The 23,895-nt window shown below is 33.1% G+C and overlaps 1 protein-coding gene and 1 pseudogene across 2 annotated transcripts; both read right to left on the bottom strand.

The window, feature by feature from the left end:
• Positions 1 to 292: 292 nt before the first annotated feature.
• On the bottom strand, positions 293 to 23,736 carry LOC149905626 (uncharacterized). Of its 2 annotated transcripts, XM_090105973.1 has the most exons (5): positions 23,702 to 23,736; positions 17,139 to 17,214; positions 16,175 to 16,387; positions 15,326 to 15,576; positions 293 to 477 (listed from the first exon to the last, which is right to left on the bottom strand). In XM_090105973.1, the coding sequence occupies exons 2-5, from the start codon at positions 17,199 to 17,201 to the stop codon at positions 378 to 380; spliced, it is 627 nt and encodes a 208-aa protein (XP_089962099.1). In that variant the 5' UTR covers positions 17,202 to 17,214; positions 23,702 to 23,736; the 3' UTR covers positions 293 to 377. The 2 variants fall into 2 exon arrangements, with proteins under 2 accessions (XP_089962099.1, XP_089962100.1); XM_090105974.1 differs by lacking the exon at positions 293 to 477 and having other exon boundaries at positions 14,532 to 15,576.
• LOC149905627 (uncharacterized) lies at positions 2,846 to 6,483 on the bottom strand (annotated as a pseudogene).
• Positions 23,737 to 23,895: the final 159 nt, after the last annotated feature.

Here is a 23,895-nt window from a genome sequence, read left to right as displayed (position 1 = left end):
ATCATATAACCATTGAGATAATATTACTACGTATGGAGGAGACACCACGAACAAAATCTGTGCGCCATTTTTTTGCTCTAACTAAGTTTTAAAAATGATTATCTAGTTAGGTACTTACCGATGAAAGTTATTCCTTTGCACTTTTCCGTATTATTTGTGCAATATCGTAACACACTCGAAGGCATATTTGATGCGTTTCACTTTAAAACAAATAAAAAATTTGCAGTTACGCCATATGGCGTATGTTGAGCGGAACATAAGTGATGTAGGCGGTGTCGTCTCCATATGTATATCTCAATGCATAAAACTCGACATTCCTCATAAAAACTAACAACTGAAATAAATGTATAACGACTAGATTAAACTAAATACTATATCTACTTAGTATTAATTAAAACTACAATAAAAGCTATTGTTGTTATGAAGGAAGCTGTGACGGAAGCCGCACCGGATTTAAACCAACCCTCCACTGGTTCACTGAAAATTAAATAAATTTTATTTAAATTTGCCATAAATTATGTAGAGTAAGATCCCAGGACCGCCAGACCTCACCTATTTTCTGTCGGATGAAATGTGGACGATTCTTATTTTTAACTGTATATTAAATCAACTATGTGAAAATACGTGAAGTAAGTACTGTTTTTGTGAATCTGGAAATTGGCCCATTGACCAAGCTAGCGGGTAGGCGTACCATGGTAGCACACACTAACACTACCCAAATCCCAATCGTCCACATTTCATCCATCAGAAAATAGGTGAGGTCTGGCGGCCCAGAGATGTTGTACAGTGTACACTTGCCATGACTTGCCATAAATCATTACATTTTGTGAAGAGCCTTTTCATGTATTCTACTGAACAGAAAATATTTTTTAACTTCGTAAAATTCTGTGCCCTTCTAAATTTAAAACTACTATTATTTGTACCGAATTCTTTACCCTTTTTTTATAGTGGGGAAATCTTCCAAAGATACCCACGGGCCCCGGGGAAGGAGCCGTGGGTTATGTCGGATTCTTACCGACTAAAACCCCACTGTGTTCCGTCGAGCCGCTTTAATGATGGGGCCGCGGGTATTTGTTAGAATTCATCCGCGCCCTTACCCTGCCATTTTTTTTTATATTTTAGTACATAAGTATTTTGCGTTTACGGCATGAACCATATTATCATATCAGTTACTTCGATTCGTCCGAAGGAATCCAAAAGAAAGAAAACTGATAGACCGTTTTTGTCCGAATAGGAGTTAGTTTGTTTAACATCATATGCAATGATATTATAGGGTAACGGCACCAGTGGTCAAACTCAAACTCAAACTCAAACATTTATTTATTCAATTAGACTTCTTCTAGAAGCACTTTTGAAACGTCATTAAGTACATGTTTTTAACATTTACCACCGATTCGGAAAGCAGTATCTACGGAGAAGAATCGGCAAGAAACTCCATAGTTGCTCTTTTTAATCATGTCAGATTTACAATTTTACAAATTACATATGTAATATCATAATATATTATCATAATATACCAAAGAACTGTCCTGTGGTTTTTACGCGACAACCCTCCATGGGTTTTTATCTTCCAAATATTCCTTAATACTGTAATAGGCTCTCTTGACAAGTACATTTTTTATATAAGATTTAAATTTAGAACTATTAAACTCTTTAATATTATGAGGAATTCTGTTGTAAAAGCGTATACCTTGGCCCATAAATGAATTTTTAACTTTAGCTAGCCGGAATAATGGCATTTCAATTTTATTTCTGTTTCTTGTGTCATAACAATGTCTATCTCCTACTTTTGTGTGTAAGTAAGCGTTATTATGTACATATAAAATATTATTAAATATATACTGCGACGGTACAGTAAGGATACCAGTATTCTTAAAGAGATCTCTTAGTGAGTCTCGAGCACGCAAATTATATACAGAGCGTATGGCTCTTTTCTGTAATATAAATATAGTTTCTATATCTGCAGCCCTGCCCCATAGCAGAATTCCATAGGACATTATGCTATGAAAGTAGCTAAAGTAAACCAATCTAGCCGTTTCTTCATCGGTGAGATGCCTTATTCTTCTAACTGCATATGCAGCTGAGCTGAGCTTAACAGCGGTGGTGGTAACATGGGCCCCCCATTGAAGCTTCTCATCTAATGTCAAACCAAGAAAAACAGTCGATTCCACAGGGTATAATACCTCCCCGTTTAAAATAATATTCCTTTTCACCTTTTTTACATTTGGGAGGATAAATTCTACACAATTTGTTTTTTTTGTATTTAATAGTAAATTATTAGCATTAAACCAATTGGATATGCGTAAAAGAGCAGAGTTTACTTCGTCAACATTTGTGTCATGTCTATCCACATTAAAAATTAATGAGGTGTCATCTGCAAACAGTACTATTTCACACATATCCTGCAAATAATAAGGTAGGTCATTAATATACACTAAGAACAAAAACGGTCCTAAGATAGATCCCTGCGGAACACCTATGTTAATCGGCGCACCGCGAGATTTCTCTCCATTAACGACAACGGTTTGTACCCTGTTCTGAAGATATGAAGCTATGAGATCCTGAGCTAAACCTTTGATACCATAAAAATTTAGTTTCCGTAATAGAGTGGAATGTTCTACACAGTCGAAAGCCTTAGAAAGGTCGCAGAATATCCCCAAAGCATTCTTTGAATTTTCCCATGCTTTGTATATATGTGATAAAAGAGCTACTCCGGCATCAGTGGTAGAGCGCCCCTTTGTGAAACCATACTGTTTGGCGTGCAGTAAACCATTTGATGCAAAATGACTATTTAATTGGTTTAAAATTAGTTTCTCGAAAACTTTGCTCAAAGTTGGCAATATGGAAATTGGCCTATAGTTATTACTGTCTTCTTGGTCACCACTTTTAAATAAAGGAATAACTTTGCTAAACTTTAGTAAATCAGGGAATATACCACAGTCGCAACACTGATTAAATATAAACGCTAGTTGATTGGCAATGTTTTCTATGATATTATTTACCAAATTTACAGACATACCCCAGAGATCACATGTTTTTTTTAAATTTAATGTTTTAAAAGTTTTAACAATTTCATCAGCAGTCACGTGTCGCAATTCAAATAATTTGTTACACTCAGCAACGTGATCCCTCAATAAAGACTCTGCAAGCGCTGAAGACGAATTTAAATTCTTAGTTAAACTAGCAGGGACACTACTAAAGAAATCTTCAAAAGCAAGCGCAACATCAGCACTTTTGTCAATGACCCTACCAGAGTTGACAAGTTTTATGGTACTATCGTTTGATCGGATTTTGCCCAATTCACCATTAATAATTGTCCAAACCGTTTTAACTTTATTGTCAGAGTTGCGTATTTTGTCTCTGATATACAAACTCTTGGCAGTGAAACAAACTTTTTTAAATGTTTTTGAATAATTTCTAACATAACTAAGAAATGACAAGTCTTTGTTATATTGTTTCATACCATATAACTCGTAAAGAACGTTCCTGCATCTGTGTATACTAGGAGTTGCCCATTGGCTGAATGGTAAATCCTTGGTAATAGTTAAAGATTTAATTTTAAATATTTTTTCATATTCACTATGAATGAACTTAAAAAGATTTGTAAACATTTCACAAGGATTTTTATGAAAGGATTGATTATTCAGGTCAGGTAGTTTATTATCAATATTATTTCTAAATGTATGAATGCCTTTTCTAGTTATAGGCCTAACATTAATTCTTTTAAATGTAGGTATGCAATCCCATTCAAAAACTACTTTCTGGCCACAGTGATCCGAAGTTAGCGTGTTGAGAATATATTTTTCTAAACATTTGCAATCACAGTATATATTATCAATACAAGTTGCAGAAGTAGGTGTTATTCGTGTGGGCTCATCAAAAAGTCTATACAGATTAAATGAATGAAACAAATTAACTATTCGTGTTGCCGTTTGTGTGTGTGAAAGTAAATCAATATTAAAATCACCACATACTATTACCTTCTTTTTACTCCTGCCTAAACGCTTTAATATTTCTTCCATGACTGTCTCAAACAAATTATAGTCACTGGAAGGAGGTCTGTATACGCAAACAATAATGTAACGCTCAAGCTCAACACAGGACAGTTCAATGGTGCGTTCTACAGAAAGGCTAACAATGTCAGTTCGTTCCTTGCATTTTAAACTATTGTGTACAAAAATAAGAGAACCTCCATGAATAGCATTTGTCCTAAAGTATATACTTTTTAATTTATAATTATCAATATTTATTAACAACTGACATTGTTTAAGCCAATGTTCTGTTACACAAAATATTTTAATTCTATTATGATTTAAAAATAATTCTATTTCTAATAATTTGCTAGCCAAGCCTTGAATATTTTGATGTACAATGGAAAAAGGCTGCTTAGCTGTTGTCTTACATACTAGTTTAAATCTAGCTTAGGGCTAGTTTGTCTATCAACACTTAACCTAGGTTGATGTGTATAATTACTACTACATAAAATTATAGTAGATCGATGGTCTGCTACTGAACATGTATCAGACTGGTTAATAATTTTATATGCTATTAACATAGCAAGTTCTCTCTTATATCTAGATGGCAGATACACTGTATTCTTTGTCAAACAAAAAGATTTTATACAAGAATTTATGTCAAAATATATAAATGCATCACTATGATGATTTGTTAAATTATATAATTTTAAATTGATATTATAGATAAATTTGTTTTGATTTTGTGTCAAACCAGGCAAATATGGCAATGTACACAACATAAATTTGCATTTTGTCTCACTACTAATTTTCAACATTTTTTGAAATCCTATATCAATGTCATGTTTTTTTAAATTAAAACTATCTCCGTATAATATAATAACAATACTATTTTCCTTAAAACTAAAATTATCTAACGAATTCATGATATACGTAAATGAACTATTAGGAGTGCAAAAGTTGGTTACTTTATGCCCTAAGTTGTTAAGCAAAGCGCCAAATCCCTGACCTATATTATCTGACAACACAACAATTTCCTGCATGGAAAGATATTTTGTTTTACTAGCTGAAATTGTTGCCGTTGGTTGGATACTATGCATGTCAGTGCAGTCAATGGTCTTATGGGGCGACGGTTGCTCATTGTCACTTATGGAACACTGACATACATAATTATTGGTCATAGACTCGAAGCGATCCATATTTTCATTGCTTAACTTTATTAAGTAATCTGCCTCTTTTATGTGTTCAGTAATTTGTAACTGGGCAGCAGAATATTCTTGTTTGAGGTCATGTAACGAATCATTTAAGGAGTCTATTTTCTCCTGAAGTTCAGTAGTTTCTACTTCATATATCATTTTATAATGTTCTAAGTCCCTATGATATCAATCTAACTCTTTCAAAAGGCTTTTATTTTTATTTTGCAATTGTGCTACATTTTTTAATGAAAACCTATTTCTAATAACTAATTTAGTGCATTTAATAAACCTACTTAATTTGAGATATTTTTTTAATTTATTGTGTGAATTTAACTTGATTTTTCTATTGTTTTCAAAGCCACTTAACTGTCCACATTCAAGCAGTTCACCAAAAAGACTGTTGGATGAATTGCATAGCCGCTTGGAGTTATCCTCCTGAACCTCCATTAAACTGCATTCCAGTTCAACGATACGACTGAGAGCCTTCTCGTGGTCATTGGAACACTGTTGGAAGCTGTCAACAAGGTCTTGAAGGGCTGTGCATTTGTTTTGGCTGTCCATATATTGAGTGTGGAGTTCAGCTAGCTCGGCCTTCAGACTAGTATTCTTGTTTATTATTTGCTGGATTTCTACCTCGTGTTCCTCTCTCTCCAGCAAGAGTTGTTCACACAGGGATTGAGAAGCCTTTAAATCCTGTAGTGTGGCCTTTAGTTTGTTTTCCATATCTTTGGCCACTGCCTTGCGGGTCAGCATGTTGTAATTTTAGTTGCTGAAACAGGTGAAATAGATGTTAAAGAGTGTATATAATAATATGATACAATTAAAACAATTTTGCTTGTGTTAGATAGGCTTAATATGGTTTAATTATAAGAAAAGAGTAGATAGTGAATGGATAAGATATAGGTTTTGTATTAGAACTGAAGTATATTTTGTCTGGAGCTATTAGTTTTTGTCCTCTAAATTGCTTCCAACTTATCAAGCAAAGTGAGACGATAACTATGCGCTCATGTATTTATTGTGACGTTACTCATAAAATATGAGCAGTGTTATATTAGTTTAAATGAATGTGAATGTTGTGTGTATCTATAAATAAGATATATTAAAACTAGTACTCCCCTGGTTTTATCCAAGAAGAAATTCGAATTTGAATTTCCGTTGCCGTTGACATCCACGTTATACAAAACGCAGCTTCAGTCACGTATTTATACGTATTTCACATTAAATAACACTTGTACGTTGATAAGATAGTTAACTTTTACTAATTTATACTGTTTTTACAAGTAATTATTGAATTTAATATGATTTTTGAATTTAAAACTAAGGAGCTGATATTCACTCAGCTGTTGACATCTGTCAAAAACCGGTAATAAGAAAGAATTCGGTCAGCCTCATAACAGTTTTTTGAAGTTTTGACAATTGCCATTTCTACAACAATCGTCGAATAAAAAAACGTACAACCTGTATGGATTTATTGTTTATTGTAGTTTCGAATCAGCGTTTATCAAAAACAATAATTCTCTTAGTAAAATATATAATTAATTTTAAACAAAAAATGGCCCAGTGTCCCAGTGAACAGCTTCTAAAAACCAATAAACAGCCTTGTTGAACCCAGTGTTCAGCCTTTAGTAAGTATAACTAATTATGAGATCAAAATAAACAATGTTATATAAAAATCAACTATATTAATCACATTTTTATAGCAACGATTCACTTAGCACAAAAAAATATATATCGTACATAATACAAATATTATTTTAAACATACTATTACAATCTCTTTGTGTCTTCTTATTTTCTAGGAACTTCTTATTATTTATCATAAAAACAGCAATAATCCTTTTTAAAAAAATCAGCGATATTAGTTTATAATATTGTTGATGTATCTAAATCCACAATATATATTATTTAATTATAATCAACCACAGGAGGATCTCTTTCGGAAGATTTCTCTGGAGTATACTGTTGTCTTGGCGGCATTTTTAGCTAGAAAAAAAGGGAAGAATAATAACTTTTGGATATGAATACACGTATAATACCATTATTTCAGGTAAAACTTAACTAACATGAAGTATTACTTATATATTTAAACACAAAGATTCGCATTTATACTTAAAATATTATTTCAATAACATCGTGGCTGAATACTGGATCATTGAGACCACAGATTGAGACCCAGGGGTCAGCCGCTTGAAAAAAATATTTTGAAATGCGGCTGACCACTGGGTTTTCTAACAATTAGGAATAATCCCAGTAATCAGCCCCAGGGGCTGTCCATTGGATCTTTCATAAAAAATCAGTATCCAATGGTCAGCCCCTCAAATTTTTAAGTAAAAAAACAATATTTTTTATCAAATTTCATAAAATTAAATGCTCTAAGTAATCTATAAAGTTATTATCTATAAAACACAATCACATTTCATACTAAAATATGTTATTTCTCACCTTTCAAAAGAGCACCACGTGAAACAAAAAATATTGCAGACATGACACTTTTGCTCTTGTCGGCGGACAGCACCTGTACGAACGTGTTTACTTCTCTCCCCTGACCCCCTGCTGCTCCTATCGCGTGATGCATGAACCAATAACGAAACAGAGCTTCTATTTAAGTGCGCGTGATTTGGTTATTTTGATTACAGTGATATTTATGGCCAATAAACAACGCAATAGGCTGATCACTGGTGCCTGGCTGACCACTGGTGCCGTTACCCTATATACATTATACAAACAAGAGGATCATAATATGTCGAATATTTAACCACGCTTGTATTAGAAAAACATCGATCACGAGACGGGATTCGAACCCGCGTGTTTCGACTAGCGGCTAGGCCCTAGTCTCTCTTAATCTCAATCTTATTAGTTGTATTCTTTCAATGTTATGTGTTTAAGGTACACGCAAAATTCCTTTAATTTTCATTGAGTGCATTTGAATGCTATAAAACTGAAATTTTCATAAAAAAAATTGTATTTACTTTTTCCATTGTTAGTATTCCTAACCTTAAAATGGGATTGGGGATGTATAGGAAGAAGAAGAGTATGGGGATTTATGGTAGAATAGATGTTCTTTTCGCATATTTCATAGGAAATTTTATGTTATAAAATAGCTCCTTCGGCAGTGAACGTCAACTTTTTAAAGTGAAACTTTTATTACATCGTCTCAAACTTTTTGGTCTGTGTAGCGCATGTCGCGTGACGGTCGAACCGTACGATAATTATCGTACAAATACGATAATTTTGTGCCTAAGTTTCACTTTAACCGTGGTTTCATAAAACCACACAACATTTTTTTTATCTTTTAATTAAATTAATGAATTACCTTAATTTACTCTAATAGGTATCTATAGTAGCAGATTTTTCCCTGAACTTGGAAAAATATTGGTTTCATAATATAAAACCATTGTTTCTGCGACATAAAACCTTTTTTACAAATTTTATTGCTATGTAAATGTATTAAAATGTATTTTATTCATATTATTTTCTATATTCTATATTACATGTAATTATATTATATTATATTATATATTTCAAGCTTATCATGTCGTTCCACTGAACATATTAATTCTAATGTTATTTCTTTTTAAAGCAGCGTATTCAAATTATCTTTTTAAACTACTCCTACCTATATATTATTTGTATTTTGTGCTATTATATTGTAAATGATGTTTGGTCTTAAAAATAAACTTAAAATTGGTTTGCTAAATCCTGGATCCCTTGGTACTCGGCATGATGAGTTTCTAGTCGCGATGGACCGACACGGTGTGGACCTGCTGGCCATTAACGAGACTTGGCTCCGGGAAGGAGAAAGCGGTCGTGCACCTCGTGTCCCCGGGTATAGTCTCCGGCATGTACCACGCCCTTCGAGTGTGCGTTCCCGTGGTGGAGGTGTAGGATATTATATTAGGAATGGCATTAATGCACGTACATTGTCTCACCCTAGTAATTTTGAGGTTGAGCAGATGTGGGTTAAGGTAGTGGTGCGTCGTGTAACAGTTGTCATCGGCACGGCATATCGACCGCCATGGATGTCGATAGATCTATTTTTGGCAGCTTTAATGGAATCTGTGGGTTCATTCATATGGAGTGATAATATTATTCTACTCGGAGATTTCAATGTAAATTTTCTAGATGTAAATCACATTAATTACCAAAAATTAAATGATTTCTTAATTGCTACCAACTTAAAGCAGATTATCTCTAATCCTACGCATTTTACGAATACGAGTGAAACGTTACTTGATTTGGTGTGTACTAATGCCACTGTATTGAATACTGAAATAGACTATATCAAGGACCTTAGTGGTCACGCATTTGTTTCATGCACTTTTGACTTCAAAATTGATAAGCCAACACCAAAGTGGATCTCATCAAGGCCAATTAAGGATATTCACTTGGAGGATTTCCACAAAACACTACGGTCCTTAGATTGGGAGTTTATTTCTGGTTTGAATGATGTCAATGACAAAGTGACCGCTCTAACTGCTCTTATTTCATATGTTTTTGATCTCCATGCACCCAAAAAGACTATCTATATAAAACACAAATATCCTCCTTGGTTGACCTACAATATAAAAATGATGATGAGGCGCCGGGATGTGGCTCAAGACGCTTTTCGACGATCTAAAAAGTCTTGTCATAAAGAGTTTTACACTGATCTAAAAAAGTATGTAAACTCGGCTATCTTTCGCGAAAAAACGGTATACTTTGACACTTTCATCAATGCTAATATTAAAAACTCGCAAGTGTTATGGAAACATATAAAGGCTCAGGTTAATGTCAAACAGAGGTCAGATCTTATCCTTCCAACGCATCTCCGCGACCCAAACAAATTAAGTGCTCATTTTCTTGACATACCTGGACACGATCATGTTCTCCCCCAAACACTTACGAGATATCAACATCATCGTCATAGTGACGCATCGTTTAATCTAAAGCCAGTGTCTCAGGACACTGTTTTAAAAGCTTTACAAGAGTTAAAATCACAAGCCATTGGTGTTGATGATATATCACTAGACATGTTCCATCTGACAACGTCTATGACCTTAACGGTGCTAACGGACATTGTTAACAGTTCTATATCATCCAGCACCTTTCCAGCATTATGGCAACATGCACTTGTAAAACCTATCCCCAAAAAAGAAAATCCTTTAGCTGATAAAGACCTCCGCCCGATTAGCATTCTGCCCTGCCTGTCAAAGGTGCTTGAAAAAGTTGTGCATAAGCAATTGATGGCGTATCTTGAGGGTAATAATATATTGCCTGAATTACAATCCGGTTTTCGTAAGAACCGAAGTACGGCTACGGCGTTGACTGACGTGCTGGACAATATTTTGAGCGCGCACGATAGTGGCAAGGGTACGTTGTTGGTGTTGCTAGATTACTCACGTGCTTTCGATACTCTCAATGTGCCATTGCTGTTATCCAAGCTAACATTTTATGGTTTCAGTTCGCAGTCGGTGGCGTGGTTCAGTAGCTACCTCAGTGGTAAACGGTGCCAAACGGTTGCCGTGAACAAGGAGGATGGATCAGTTTCATTTTCTCAGTGTACACCAGTAACCAGGGGTGTACCTCAGGGATCTATACTCGGTCCATTGTTGTTTATTCTCTACAGTGCCGATATTTTTGATTGTATACAGCACTGTAAGTACCATGCCTATGCTGATGACATTCAATTATATATTTCATTTGATCCCTCACAGACAGCTGCATCAACCGCAAAACTTAACAGCGATCTAGATCGTATATCAGCTTGGTCTCGCGAGAACTCACTGGTGCTTAATAAGGATAAAACAAAATATATGATTTTAGGCACTCCTAATATGGTCCGTAGGATTGAGTGTGAGAACCCAATTATTTTCATTGAAAATAATTCTATAGAACGCGTAAATGAGGCTCGAAATTTAGGAGTGATCTTCGATGAAAACCTACGTTTCGAAAAATATGTGAATACAACTATAGCTAATTGTTTTTATCGACTTAAGCTCCTGTATCGCATTCGACAACACCTAAACGTCGATGTACGAATCCGACTCTGTGAGAGTCTGGTACTCTCCAAGTTCAACTATGCCGACGTTATGTATGGTCCCAGGTTATTATGCCGTAGCAAGAATGCGATACAGCGTGTTCAAAACGCGTGTGCGCGTTTTTGTTGGGATATTCCTCCCAGGACCCATATTACTCCGTACCTGGTAGAGGCTAGGTGTCTTAAAATGGAATATCGTAGGCGGTTGCACCTCGCGTCACTCCTTTTTGGAGTGGTCATAACGAAAGCCCCGAAATATCTATACGATAAACTAACCTGGATGGGGGAGGGCAGCGCCTATGACACCCGTTCCTCATTTCGTAAACTTGCCATGCCGAGGAGTTTCACAATTGCCTTCAGGGGAAGTTTCAAATACTCCGCAACTAAGTGTTGGAACAATCTTCCACCACCTATATTAAACTCCAACACATTAAACTCTTTTAAAATTAAATATAAAAAATACCTGTTACAGGAGTTCAAAATCCAACCTTAGTTGCATATTTCTCATTAGGTCTTAACGTATTTTATATTATGTAGGTATATTATCATTTTATCTGGATATTAATTACTTTATTGTGTATTGTTGTTGTTGAAAAATGTGAATTTTATTTATGTGTATGTATATCGTGTGTTTTTTATTAACATGTTCTAATTAAAATATATATTTGCGAACGTACTGCCGCTCCAATCACTACAGAGAGGGGCCACTGAAAATCAGTGTTGCAACTGTGTCGCAACATATACTGAGTGGCTACCTGGTTTGGCTCCACTTACTTTTCCTCACATTTATTTTATTTTATTGTATTAATAAGTTTGTTAATTTGTTACCTATTGTTATTTTAATTGTTTACTTGTTTATCGTTTATTTAACAGTTTTATTTGTTTGAAACTGCTTGTTATCTGTGTTTTTATTATTAATTTAAATTTTATATTGTGGAGTCAAATAAATGTTTCTTTCTTTCTTTCTTTCTTTCTATAAAACCTTTTAACGCTTTAACTCAAAAGTTTCAAGAAATCTCTCTCAATATCATACTTACTCATATATTTTTATATGAGCATTTATTGTAGTTACAAAAAATACATTAGCCATAAATTAAATTAAATTTAATTTATTGAAATTAAATTAATTACCTGCCTAATTTTGAGGAATTATATAATTTCGGAGTTTTATGTAAATTAACTATCTCTTTCTAATATTGCACTTATTTTAAAAGAACAAATCAAATATATTTAATTCAGAGCTTTCCTGTCTTTCATATACCAAAAAACATACTTATTTTTTTTTCTTTATATATCTAAGTAAGTATTTTAAGCATACAATACAGCGTTTCCTTAATTCTTTCATATTCAGTACCTTTGCTGCTATCGAAAGTTATGAGTCCTACTAATAATTTATTAACCGACTTCAAAAAAAAGGAAGGTAAGGTTATCAATTCGGCCGGTATGTTTTTTTTTTTTTTTTTATGTATGTACACCGATTACTCCGAGGTTTCTGAACCGATTTACGTGATTCTTTTTTTGTTCGATGCGGGATGGTGTCGAATTGGTCCCATAAAAATTTTATTCGGATAGGCCCAGTAGTTTTTATTTTATGAGCATTTTTGTCTGTATATTTGTAAATTTGCAAGTGCAAGTTTGAAGTCGGTTGTTTTTAACGCAGTTATCACTTGTCGATATAACGACTGAATAAAATTGAAAATTATAATCCGTTCTATTCATTGATAGATGACTAACTTGGATTATTATTGTATACCTGGGTACCTACGAAGATTCCTTCGTATAAGCCTAATAGACTAGAGTAGATAATTTTTGAAACAAAAAAAAATCGCAGTCGGATGAAACCCATTAGAAAAGGAGGGGAATATGATAAAAATGTAAGGAAAAATAAATTACGGTCAATCCGAGTTCGGGAAGCGGGAGGGGGGAGCTTTTAAGAGAAAAAAATGGTTTCTCTTGATTTCCGACAAAACTACAAGTCCTATAGAAAAAAGTTCAATGGCAAAGTTGTAGGTAATTAAAAGTTCTACAACTTTTGTATTCACAATTTTTTCACATAACCTAAAAATTTAGGTGAAAAATTCAAAAAACCAAGTTTTTGGTCTTTTATTTCTATCTACTTCAAAATTTATTTTTTTTCTACGAAATTTGGTGGAAACTTACTTTATTATGTCCCAAATACACTGTAATTTATTTGATTGAAAATATTTATTTTTTTCGCCTTATTTTGAATGAATACCAAAAAAACAACCTAATTTTTAATCGAAAAGTCACCCGTCAAAATATCAGCTTTTTTCAAAAACTTGGGATGCCTTTTATTCATTGAAATCTCTACTTTCATATGGTGTAAAAAAAATAAACACCACCATAGTAAATGTTCTCAGGAAATGCATACAAACAGTGTGATAATGAGCTTTTACTAAATCAGGCACACTTCTTGAACTCTATATCTTCTCTTGTATCGGCTTTTCGGTAATATTTCAAAAGAAAAATAATTATCTGTTCTAAGTTTAATATTTTACAGCATATTCAAAAGCAAAATGATGTCGATAAAAACATTTCAGGTAGTTCGAGAAGTGTGCCTGATTTAGTAAAAGCTAATTTTCAGACTGTTTGTATGCATTTCCTGAGAACATTTACTATGGTGGTGTTTATTTTTTTTACACCATATGAAAGTAGAGATTTCAATGAATAAAAGGCATCCCAAGTTTTTGAAAAAAGCTGATATTTTGACGGGTGACTTTTCGATTGAAAATTAGGTTGTTTTTTTGGTATTCATTCAAAATAAGGCGAAAAAATAAATATTTTCAATCAAATAAATTACAGTGTATTTGGGACATAATAAAGTAAGTTTCCACCAAATTTCGTAGAAAAAAAATAAATTTTGAAGTAGATAGAAATAAAAGACCAAAATCTTGGTTTTTTGAATTTTTCACCTAAATTTTTAGGTTATGTGAAAAAATTGTGAATACAAAAGTTGTAGAACTTTTAATTACCTACAACTTTGCCATTGAACTTTTTTCTATAGGACTTGTAGTTTTGTCGAAAATCGAGAGAAACCATTTTTTTCTCTTAAAAGCTCCCGCCTCCCGCTTCCCGAACTCGGATTGACCGTAATTTATTTTTCCTTACATTTTTATCATATTCCCCTCCTTTTCTAATGGGTTTCATCCGACTGCGATTTTTTTTATCTTTTCATTATTTTCAAAGGCTTCTACCCCAGTCTATAAATATATAATAGGATAGGAAAGGACTTCAGCATACAGGCATTATTTATCAAACTAATCATCTTTGTTTAACAGATTAATGAGTAGGAGAATAAGAAGGTTTTATTAAAAAAACATTGGCATTTAGTGTGCGTGTAGTATGTGTTTATGTAGTTTATTAATTTTCTTATATGTTTGTTGATCTCAACTTAGGAGAGTAAAATGTACATACAATAATGATCTCATACACGATGTAATATTGTCTTAATGAGCTTTATCTCTATACTAAATTAAATATTCACTTATAATACCACAAGAGCTTCAAAATTATCGGGTTTTTCCGATAGGTTCGTTGCAAACAAATGAAGGAGTCAAGTTTTTAGTCAAGGTTAAAGGTTCCTGAAAAACTTGACGACTTTATTTGTTTGCAGGGAACCTTGAGAGAAATGCCATAATTTTGAAGCTCGTGTGGTATTCGGGAGATTATTTTTCCGTCCCAAATGTCGGCCAATAATTTCACAATTGAATTGAACCTGTCAGTTTGACGTCAACGACCAGAGAAAATTTTCAAAAAATTATCAGTATAATACCATGTAGGTTGTACCACGTGACGTCGAATGGTGCAATTCTATTGGTCGATATTTGGGTCGGAAAATAATCTATACAATTTTTCTTTGAACGTTTAATTTTGTCCATTAGTTATTAACTTTATGGCTAGGCCTTCGGTGTTTAATAGGCACGATTAAGTTGATGTATGAGAGAAAATTCGTGATAAAAAAAACTAAAGCCTTAATAATCTCGACACTTAAGCCTCTGCTTAAAAATGACATTGAATTCAACCACATCATTTATATGATACATAATAATGATCTGAACAAAAATTATAAACTTCACAAGAGGAACTTCTTAACTATAACAAATTAATATAATATCCTACAAGATGCCAATCACGCCGCACGCGACTCGTCCCCCGGCGTTGCCTGTCTTCCTGGAATCTGGGTGGTCAGTTCTGCCGAAGTCATCAGCCTTTTCGTGAAGAACCACAGCTCTTCCTAGGATGCAATGCGGTCCATATAGAGCTATTCCACTGTCCACAAAGTCCAGGGTAGCAACAGAGTTCTCGTCAAAGACAATGTTGCCCAAGTCGCCGACGTGACGGTTTTCATCGTTAGGGTGACCGTGGTCTTTCTAGAAAGTAAATATTATCATAAATAAATGATAGGACAATGAGAGGTTATGGCGATAACCCTTGCTTTCACACGTGTTCTTACAATGTTTATTATTAAATACATTGGCTGTGTACAAGATTAATACATTATTCTCCAATCGTTATCTATCTTTCTCTTAGCTTGATATTGCATTATCGGTTCAAATTTGTATACAAATAAAATTCTGCACACTTTACTCAGATATTAATACACAAGCATCAGGGTTAATGGTTATTACATTAATGCAAATTTAAAACAACAACAACAAAAACTAGGTATTTTACATACAAACATCGCTTTCAAACCACATTAAAGTAAATTACGCTAATTTTGAATATTAAGTTTAAGGCCGGTTTCATCACTTGCTGATAATATCTTTGATAGTCGAATTATTAACATATTTTTGTACCATTTATTGTTTACTATCACATACGTAATCTTAACTGGCGTAAAAATTTCCCTAAAAATTGCAAAACTTATAAAATATCATATTTATCTTCATGTCTTATTACATCCTGACATAAATATCATGCTACCATTATCCTGCCATCCACATCTTGCCCTATAACCAAACTTACATGCTCAGGATTGAAATGGGATCCCGTAGACAGACATCCTCCCGTAATATCCCCCTTCTCATGTACATGGAAGCCGTACTGGCCAGGGGGCAGACCAACAATCACACCTTCTACCCTGACCTTATGGGCGTCCACTTGGGTAAACGTTAGGTTACCATGGATATCGTTCTTGCGTAAAGGGTCAGAAAGGAACACCTTCGCTTGGAGGGGTGCCTGAAATTACAAAGGTATGGTAATGATATTGGTAAATTAAATTTGCGGAACAATTGGAAAATAAACTTGTTCTTTAATCTTTCTATGATAGCGAATAACGACCAACCCATGTTTGATCAGCGATAATAAATGTTTGTCTATAATCTTTCTTATATATAAAAACTAGCGGTCCGCCCCGGCTTCGCCCGTGGTACATATGAAAAATAGATGTTGGCCGATTCTCAGACTTACCCGATATGCACAGAAAATTTCATGAGAATCGGTCCACCCGTTTCGGAGGAGTATGCAGACTAACATTGTGACACGAGAATTTTATATATAAGATAAGAAAATGAATCGCAAAATGTGTTGGTAAGCGCATAACTCGAGAACGGCTGAACCGATTCCGATAATTCTTTTTTTATTATATTCCTTGAAGTACGAGGATGGTTTTTATGTAGAGAAAATGTAAATATGTACCACGGGCGAAGCCGGGGCGGACCGCTAGTAATAAATAATATTCTATAATAAACTTTGTTTAATTGTTTGTAAGTCTACAATAAGTATAATTATTATGGTATAGAGTTGGAACATCTTACAACCAAATCTTAGAAATAGGTACCTAACAGAAATTTGTAGTACAAATTATTTTAGGTTATTTACGAACAATTGTGCAAAATACAAACTGAACCATATGATCATCAATTCATATAATTACGTACTAGGTGCATTGTTACAAGAATCATAAATTGGATAATATAAGAGCACTTACTTGGTCATATTGTGCTGAAACAGCAGCCAAGACTGCTAACAACGGTAATAGAATAATCGCCATTTTCACTTAGGATCTGTAAATAAAACAATTCTTCGTAATATTATTTATGACTGCACTTTTATATTGATTTAGTCATTAATATTATTTAAATTTTAAACCTTTGAACATTAAAGTTAGGTATACAGTGGTGTAATGTAATTTTAATAAATAATGCAATCCAATTGCAACCAAACCCATACAAAACCCGTAGTATTGAGACGTGTAGGTACGCCTAACAAAACAATTTATGCATAATTTTCCTCAAAACAACATGATCACTACGCCTTTTAGACGTCAAAGAAAAATATTACAACCACATTACAACACTATTCATCGTAGAAATAAGTGTTAAATGCAAAGTTAACATCAATAATGAAACACACGGTTAGACAACAAACAAAACAAACACAAATAATTTAACCCACATAAAAATCCGGAGATTCTCAAATCACTTCTTTTTCTTTAAATTCGTACTTAAAAACTCTAGAGCGAGCGCGCACGAGCAACTTTGTCTCCGCAACTATTTTGTCTCTCCCATCAATTTGTATGGGGAGTTGCGTCGCTACGTGCGCGCACTTTCATACTAGCCCATGGGTGAAGAGACAAAATAGTTGCGGAGACAAAGTTGCTCGTGCGCGCTCGCTCTAAAATCGTACCTACTTCACTATATTTCCTTGTACATGAGTATTATTCTTTATTAGGAATAAAAACACCTATTGTTAACTTTAGTAAAACTACACTAATAAGGCCTAAATATTTTGTACCAATATGAATTTAAAACGTTTCTATATAAAATAACCTTCATAGGTATGTTTCACGTATTGATACTGCCAAATACATACTTACCAACAATATTGAAGTATTTTGAATAAGCAGTACCTACACTATCTTGGATTTATCTTTTTTATCGACATCTCAGATGATGTAATAAGTGAATGTAAGAATGGTCCGGGAGCCAGCAGCAGATTTTATGACCAAGTTCCTCTCAAGCGGTAATTAGTAAAATGCATCAAAGTATAGTATTATGAAGCCTCGTGAACGTCAGCTGGAGCTCGGTTGGGGGGAAGAGCGGTTGTAGCCTCCCGTATCAGCTGACGGTTTTTCCACCAAGATACAGCCAGCTGACATATATATTTATGCACAGTTACATATAAGCTATCATCAGGTAAATTTTTGTTTGAGAGGAAATAACGGAAAATAAATTTTTCTTTAAATTTAACTTTCATGTTCGAGACACCAGCTGACGTATAATACACCATGTTGTAACCAGCTGACTATTTTTTTTCGTTGAGATATTGGGTTAGCTACAATTTGACAAATTTTTAGCTGAGAGGAAATGAATGAATGAATGTATTTTTTTTCCTATGTGCGTGGGAGGCTACAACCGCTCACCCCCCCAACCGAGCGCCAGCTGACGTTCACGAGGCTTTATAATACTATACTCTCATGCGTCTGACGAATTATCTCTTGAGAGGAAATAGTTAACCAAATTTGCACCTGGCTCCCTAACCAGAAGAATACCTATTTCGCCGCCAAATGTCGATCTAGGTATCTTTTACGAATAAAGTTAATATAGGTACATATAATAAATGCATTTGAATTTAAAAATGTATCACTGGAGTTTTTATTGTATTTACTAGACCTGTATTTGTATTTACTGTACTTTTATGGAAAATGAATGAATAAATGATTAATAACTCAATGCAAATTAATTTACATTACTTTATAACTTTTTAAAAAAATGATGACTCAGAAGCTGCGGATATAAAGTTTGATCTCACGTAAAAACTACCAAATTCAAAATAAAAAATAAATAAAAATCATTTATTGTTTCACGTATTGATACTGCCAAATACATACTTACCAACAATATTGAAGTATTTTGAATAAGCAGTACCTACACTATCTTGGATTTATCTTTTTTATCGACATCTCAGATGATGTAATAAGTGAATGTAAGAATGGTCCGGGAGCCAGCAGCAGATTTTATGACCAAGTTCCTCTCAAGCGGTAATTAGTAAAATGCATCAAAGTATAGTATTATGAAGCCTCGTGAACGTCAGCTGGAGCTCGGTTGGGGGGAAGAGCGGTTGTAGCCTCCCGTATCAGCTGACGGTTTTTCCACCAAGATACAGCCAGCTGACATATATATTTATGCACAGTTACATATAAGCTATCATCAGGTAAATTTTTGTTTGAGAGGAAATAACGGAAAATAAATTTTTCTTTAAATTTAACTTTCATGTTCGAGACACCAGCTGACGTATAATACACCATGTTGTAACCAGCTGACTATTTTTTTTCGTTGAGATATTGGGTTAGCTACAATTTGACAAATTTTTAGCTGAGAGGAAATGAATGAATGAATGTATTTTTTTTCCTATGTGCGTGGGAGGCTACAACCGCTCACCCCCCCAACCGAGCGCCAGCTGACGTTCACGAGGCTTTATAATACTATACTCTCATGCGTCTGACGAATTATCTCTTGAGAGGAAATAGTTAACCAAATTTGCACCTGGCTCCCTAACCAGAAGAATACCTATTTCGCCGCCAAATGTCGATCTAGGTATCTTTTACGAATAAAGTTAATATAGGTACATATAATAAATGCATTTGAATTTAAAAATGTATCACTGGAGTTTTTATTGTATTTACTAGACCTGTATTTGTATTTACTGTACTTTTATGGAAAATGAATGAATAAATGATTAATAACTCAATGCAAATTAATTTACATTACTTTATAACTTTTTAAAAAAATGATGACTCAGAAGCTGCGGATATAAAGTTTGATCTCACGTAAAAACTACCAAATTCAAAATAAAAAATAAATAAAAATCATTTATTGAACAAGGTTCCTTACATCAAGATCAAAATATAGACCCCAGACTCCCAATATAGCTTTCGCTGTGTTTCAGGAGTCTGTGCCTTCCCGATACCGACAATACATTAGAATAGTTCAATAAAATACATTAGAATAGTAATTAGTTACAAAGAAAATTTAAAAAATATTAGGCAATGGACTTTTGAAACCTTTTATTTTTTACCCGTGAACTATCGCGGGAGTGAAGCCTACGAAGCCTAGCATACCTACTTAGCTATGTATTATTCCAATTCATATTAAATTAAACAATTAATGGATTAACCATATTGTGTGAAACAGTCACGACTCACGAAGATCTTTGTGTTGCACATAAACATTCTATTGAAATCGCATGAATGCAATCGGAGAAAGGCAACAAAGAATGAACATTTAAATTAATCTCTATGAAATACCACAGATCTATGCTAATATTATATAGCTGAAGAGTTTGTTTGTTTGTTTGAACGCGCTTATCTCAGGAACTTCTAGTCCGATTTGAAAAATTATTTCGGTGTTAGATAGCCCATTTATCGAGGAAGGCTATATAATATCATCAAGCTAAGACCAGCAGGAGCGGAGCAATGCGGGCAAAACCGCGTGGCACAGTTAGTTATAAATAATTTTACACAGATTGCATAATGAATAAAACATTTTGAAAGCATTCATCTTTTGTTCCACATGCAAGTGCATGTAAACAAAATACGATCACAATCAATAATAAATCTTAGCTCCTAGAAATAACGTTAAAAATTAATCGATTCAATGCACAGGTGCTTGGAGATTATTATTTGTTAAAGGTCAATTGAACAAAAGAATTATAATGGCTTTCCTGATGATACATATAGACTATATTATGTATATCGTATAGGTATGTAATAAAGGATGATGTTTCCTTAAGAAAAAATAGAGTACCTTTACAAGTAAACAAGTTAAGATAACACATTTTTTGCGTAGATTGATATTAAAAACACTGTTTTTACTAAATTTTGACAAACATTATATTTTTTACTTTAAATAAGTAAAAAATAATCGGAAATGTAAAACATTTAAGATATTTATATGTCGCAGGCAAATTATATAATATAATCTGGCCGTTTACAAACGGTCGGCATTTTGTAGTAACTATGCCGATAATTCGTAATCAGAAATTTTTTGGTTTGGATAAGGGGGTGGGTTAAGTTAGGTTCGTGTTTTGCACGCCTCATAAGCGAAGCGTTGAGGTGGGTACTACTGTCACTTCGCGCAAAACATCTGATTTTTCAAACTTAAAATGTCTTTATGTATCATACATTGCACTTGTAAGATAATACATACACACACATATTAAGAAAAAACACTATTTTTAACGTTCATGATATTTTTGATGTCATTTTTGTTATTTAAACTAGTTAAAAAACAGTTTAAAAAAGTTCTGTCTTGGACGTCCGTGTGTCTGTATGTGCGGATCCTTTTTCTTGTTAACACGATAGCGACCGAAATACTTTACTAATCGAGTCTTTTTTTTTCTCTTACGCTTGAGTATGCTCAGGAATAGAACCCTTTCATTTTTTAGGGTCTGATTCGATGTGGTTTAATTGTTATTAAATAAACAAAAATAATAATTAATAAATATTTATTAAAAAAAAATTATGAGGCGTGCACTTTTGGATTTTCCAAATTATTTTAAAACTACACAGAAATAGGATTAACCTAAGGTATTAAAGACATTAGCTACAGACCATACGAGTTAAAATGATATTTAAATGACGATCAAAACTTTTATTATTATTTGACTATCTAGGTACAATCATTGCTCTGCGGATCATGATACAACAAATAATGATGAGAAATAAGGAAAACTCGATAAAAACTTGTATATAAAAATTTGAGCTCTATATCGGAAGATTTTTTTTTGAGTTTTAAAAGTATACACAAACTGACTTAAAATTTTTATACCCTACACGTTTTTCTATACTACTAATAATATATATCTAAAGACTTTGTTAGAATACACTGATCTCAGGAACTACTGATATTGCACGCCTCATAAGCGAAGCGTTGAGGTGGGTACTACTGTCACTTCGCGCAAAACATCTGATTTTTCAAACTTAAAATGTCTTTATGTATCATACATTGCACTTGTAAGATAATACATACACACACATATTAAGAAAAAACACTATTTTTAACATTCATGATATTTTTGATGTCATTTTTGTTATTTAAACTAGTTAAAAAACAGTTTAAAAAAGTTCTGTCTTGGACGTCCGTGTGTCTGTATGTGCGGAGGATTTTCTTGTTAACACGATAGCGACCGAAATACTTTACTAATCGAGTCTTTTTTTTTCTCTTACGCTTGAGTATGCTCAGGAATAGAACCCTTTCATTTTTCAGGGTCTGATTCGATGTGGTTTAATTGTTATTAAATAAACAAAAATAATAATTAATAAATAATTATTAAAAAAATATTATGAGGCGTGCACTTTTGGATTTTCCAAACTATTGTTATAATATAGGAACTACCGTTTTCAAACATTCTTTCGTTGGATATGGTATATGTAAAACCTAAGTGCTTTAGGCTATTAAGCCGAATCGCTAGTTTGATATTTAGATAAAAAAAATAAATAATAATCCATCTCGATAACATTCATATCAACTACATATATTCAGATAGCAGAGAAAGGCGACATGTGCAGCTAAAGCCGGTTACCTTTCCATCATACCTATTACGAAAACATCTCTAAGATAACATTACAAAACACTTTATAACCTGATATTGTATACATCAAAACATTTTTAATCTCCACTTCTAATACCCATTAAATAGTACTACTCTACATTAAATAGTAATATTACTCTATTTTACTCTACTTTAAAAGAATTGAATTAATAATATTAATTTTTATGATAACTTTAAATTTATACAAAAGTACCTAGTTATATACTTATTATACATACTACATTAAAAACCCTTTCTAAAAACATTTTAAGTACAAGTTTAATTATTATTAATCGTTAATTTTGATAATGAGATTGCTTTTATAAAATGCCATTACTTTATCAATGCTTTACTCAAATTCTAATTTTTATAGCAATACAACTTTATTTATTTTCTAAGATATAGGTATTATAAACTTACAACAAGGTACAGAATTTATTATAGATATTTATTTAATAATATTTTAAAAGCTCTGTACCTACGTGTCTCAAGTTCGAAAAAATAAATTAATTATTCTAAGGCTGAGGCTGAGCAATGATTATATTTAGAAGATGTTTTTTTAGAAGATCTTTGTGACAATAAAACTGTTTCTATCAAATCAATTCAATAATTTTAAATTTAATCTATGAAATGAAATGATATAAAATATGAAATGAAATTTTACGGTACATTATTTTCTTTTTCTTTAAAATTAACTACACCTAAAATAACAATAGCATTTTTAAATATATACACACACTTTATTTTCTTACTACGTATCGATCAAAATAAACAACTAAATTCAACAGTTCTCATAAATATTAAAATCTCACACTAACTCGTAAACTCCATTCTTATTATCGAAAAATTAACACTCACTACTTCTTTTAACAAACATTATGCAATATTTATTACTCACGGTTATATAGGTAGATACCCTAGGGTCTAAAATAAACACAATATATTACAAACACGACTTACCTCTATGATTCCAAACAGTGAATGCGAGGTACCATCAGTGTTGCCACATGCCAAATCGATAAATCTGGATATAGTAGTCTAAAAATCTGTATAAAATCTGTATGAAATCAAACCGTAAGCTGTTTAAAATCTGAATGGTATGTTTGTTAAAGAAAACATTGGATTGTACTTAAAACTTTATTGATTAAAAAAAT

Source organism: Colias eurytheme, chromosome 9 (genome assembly GCF_061535395.1).
Source record: "Colias eurytheme isolate Ceu_HAF_F1 chromosome 9, ilColEury1 Martin Lab GWU primary, whole genome shotgun sequence".
Taxonomy (NCBI): Eukaryota; Metazoa; Arthropoda; class Insecta; order Lepidoptera; family Pieridae; genus Colias; species Colias eurytheme.
The sequence above is the reverse complement of the archived record's forward strand: the minus strand, read 5'-3'. Positions and strand labels throughout refer to the sequence as shown.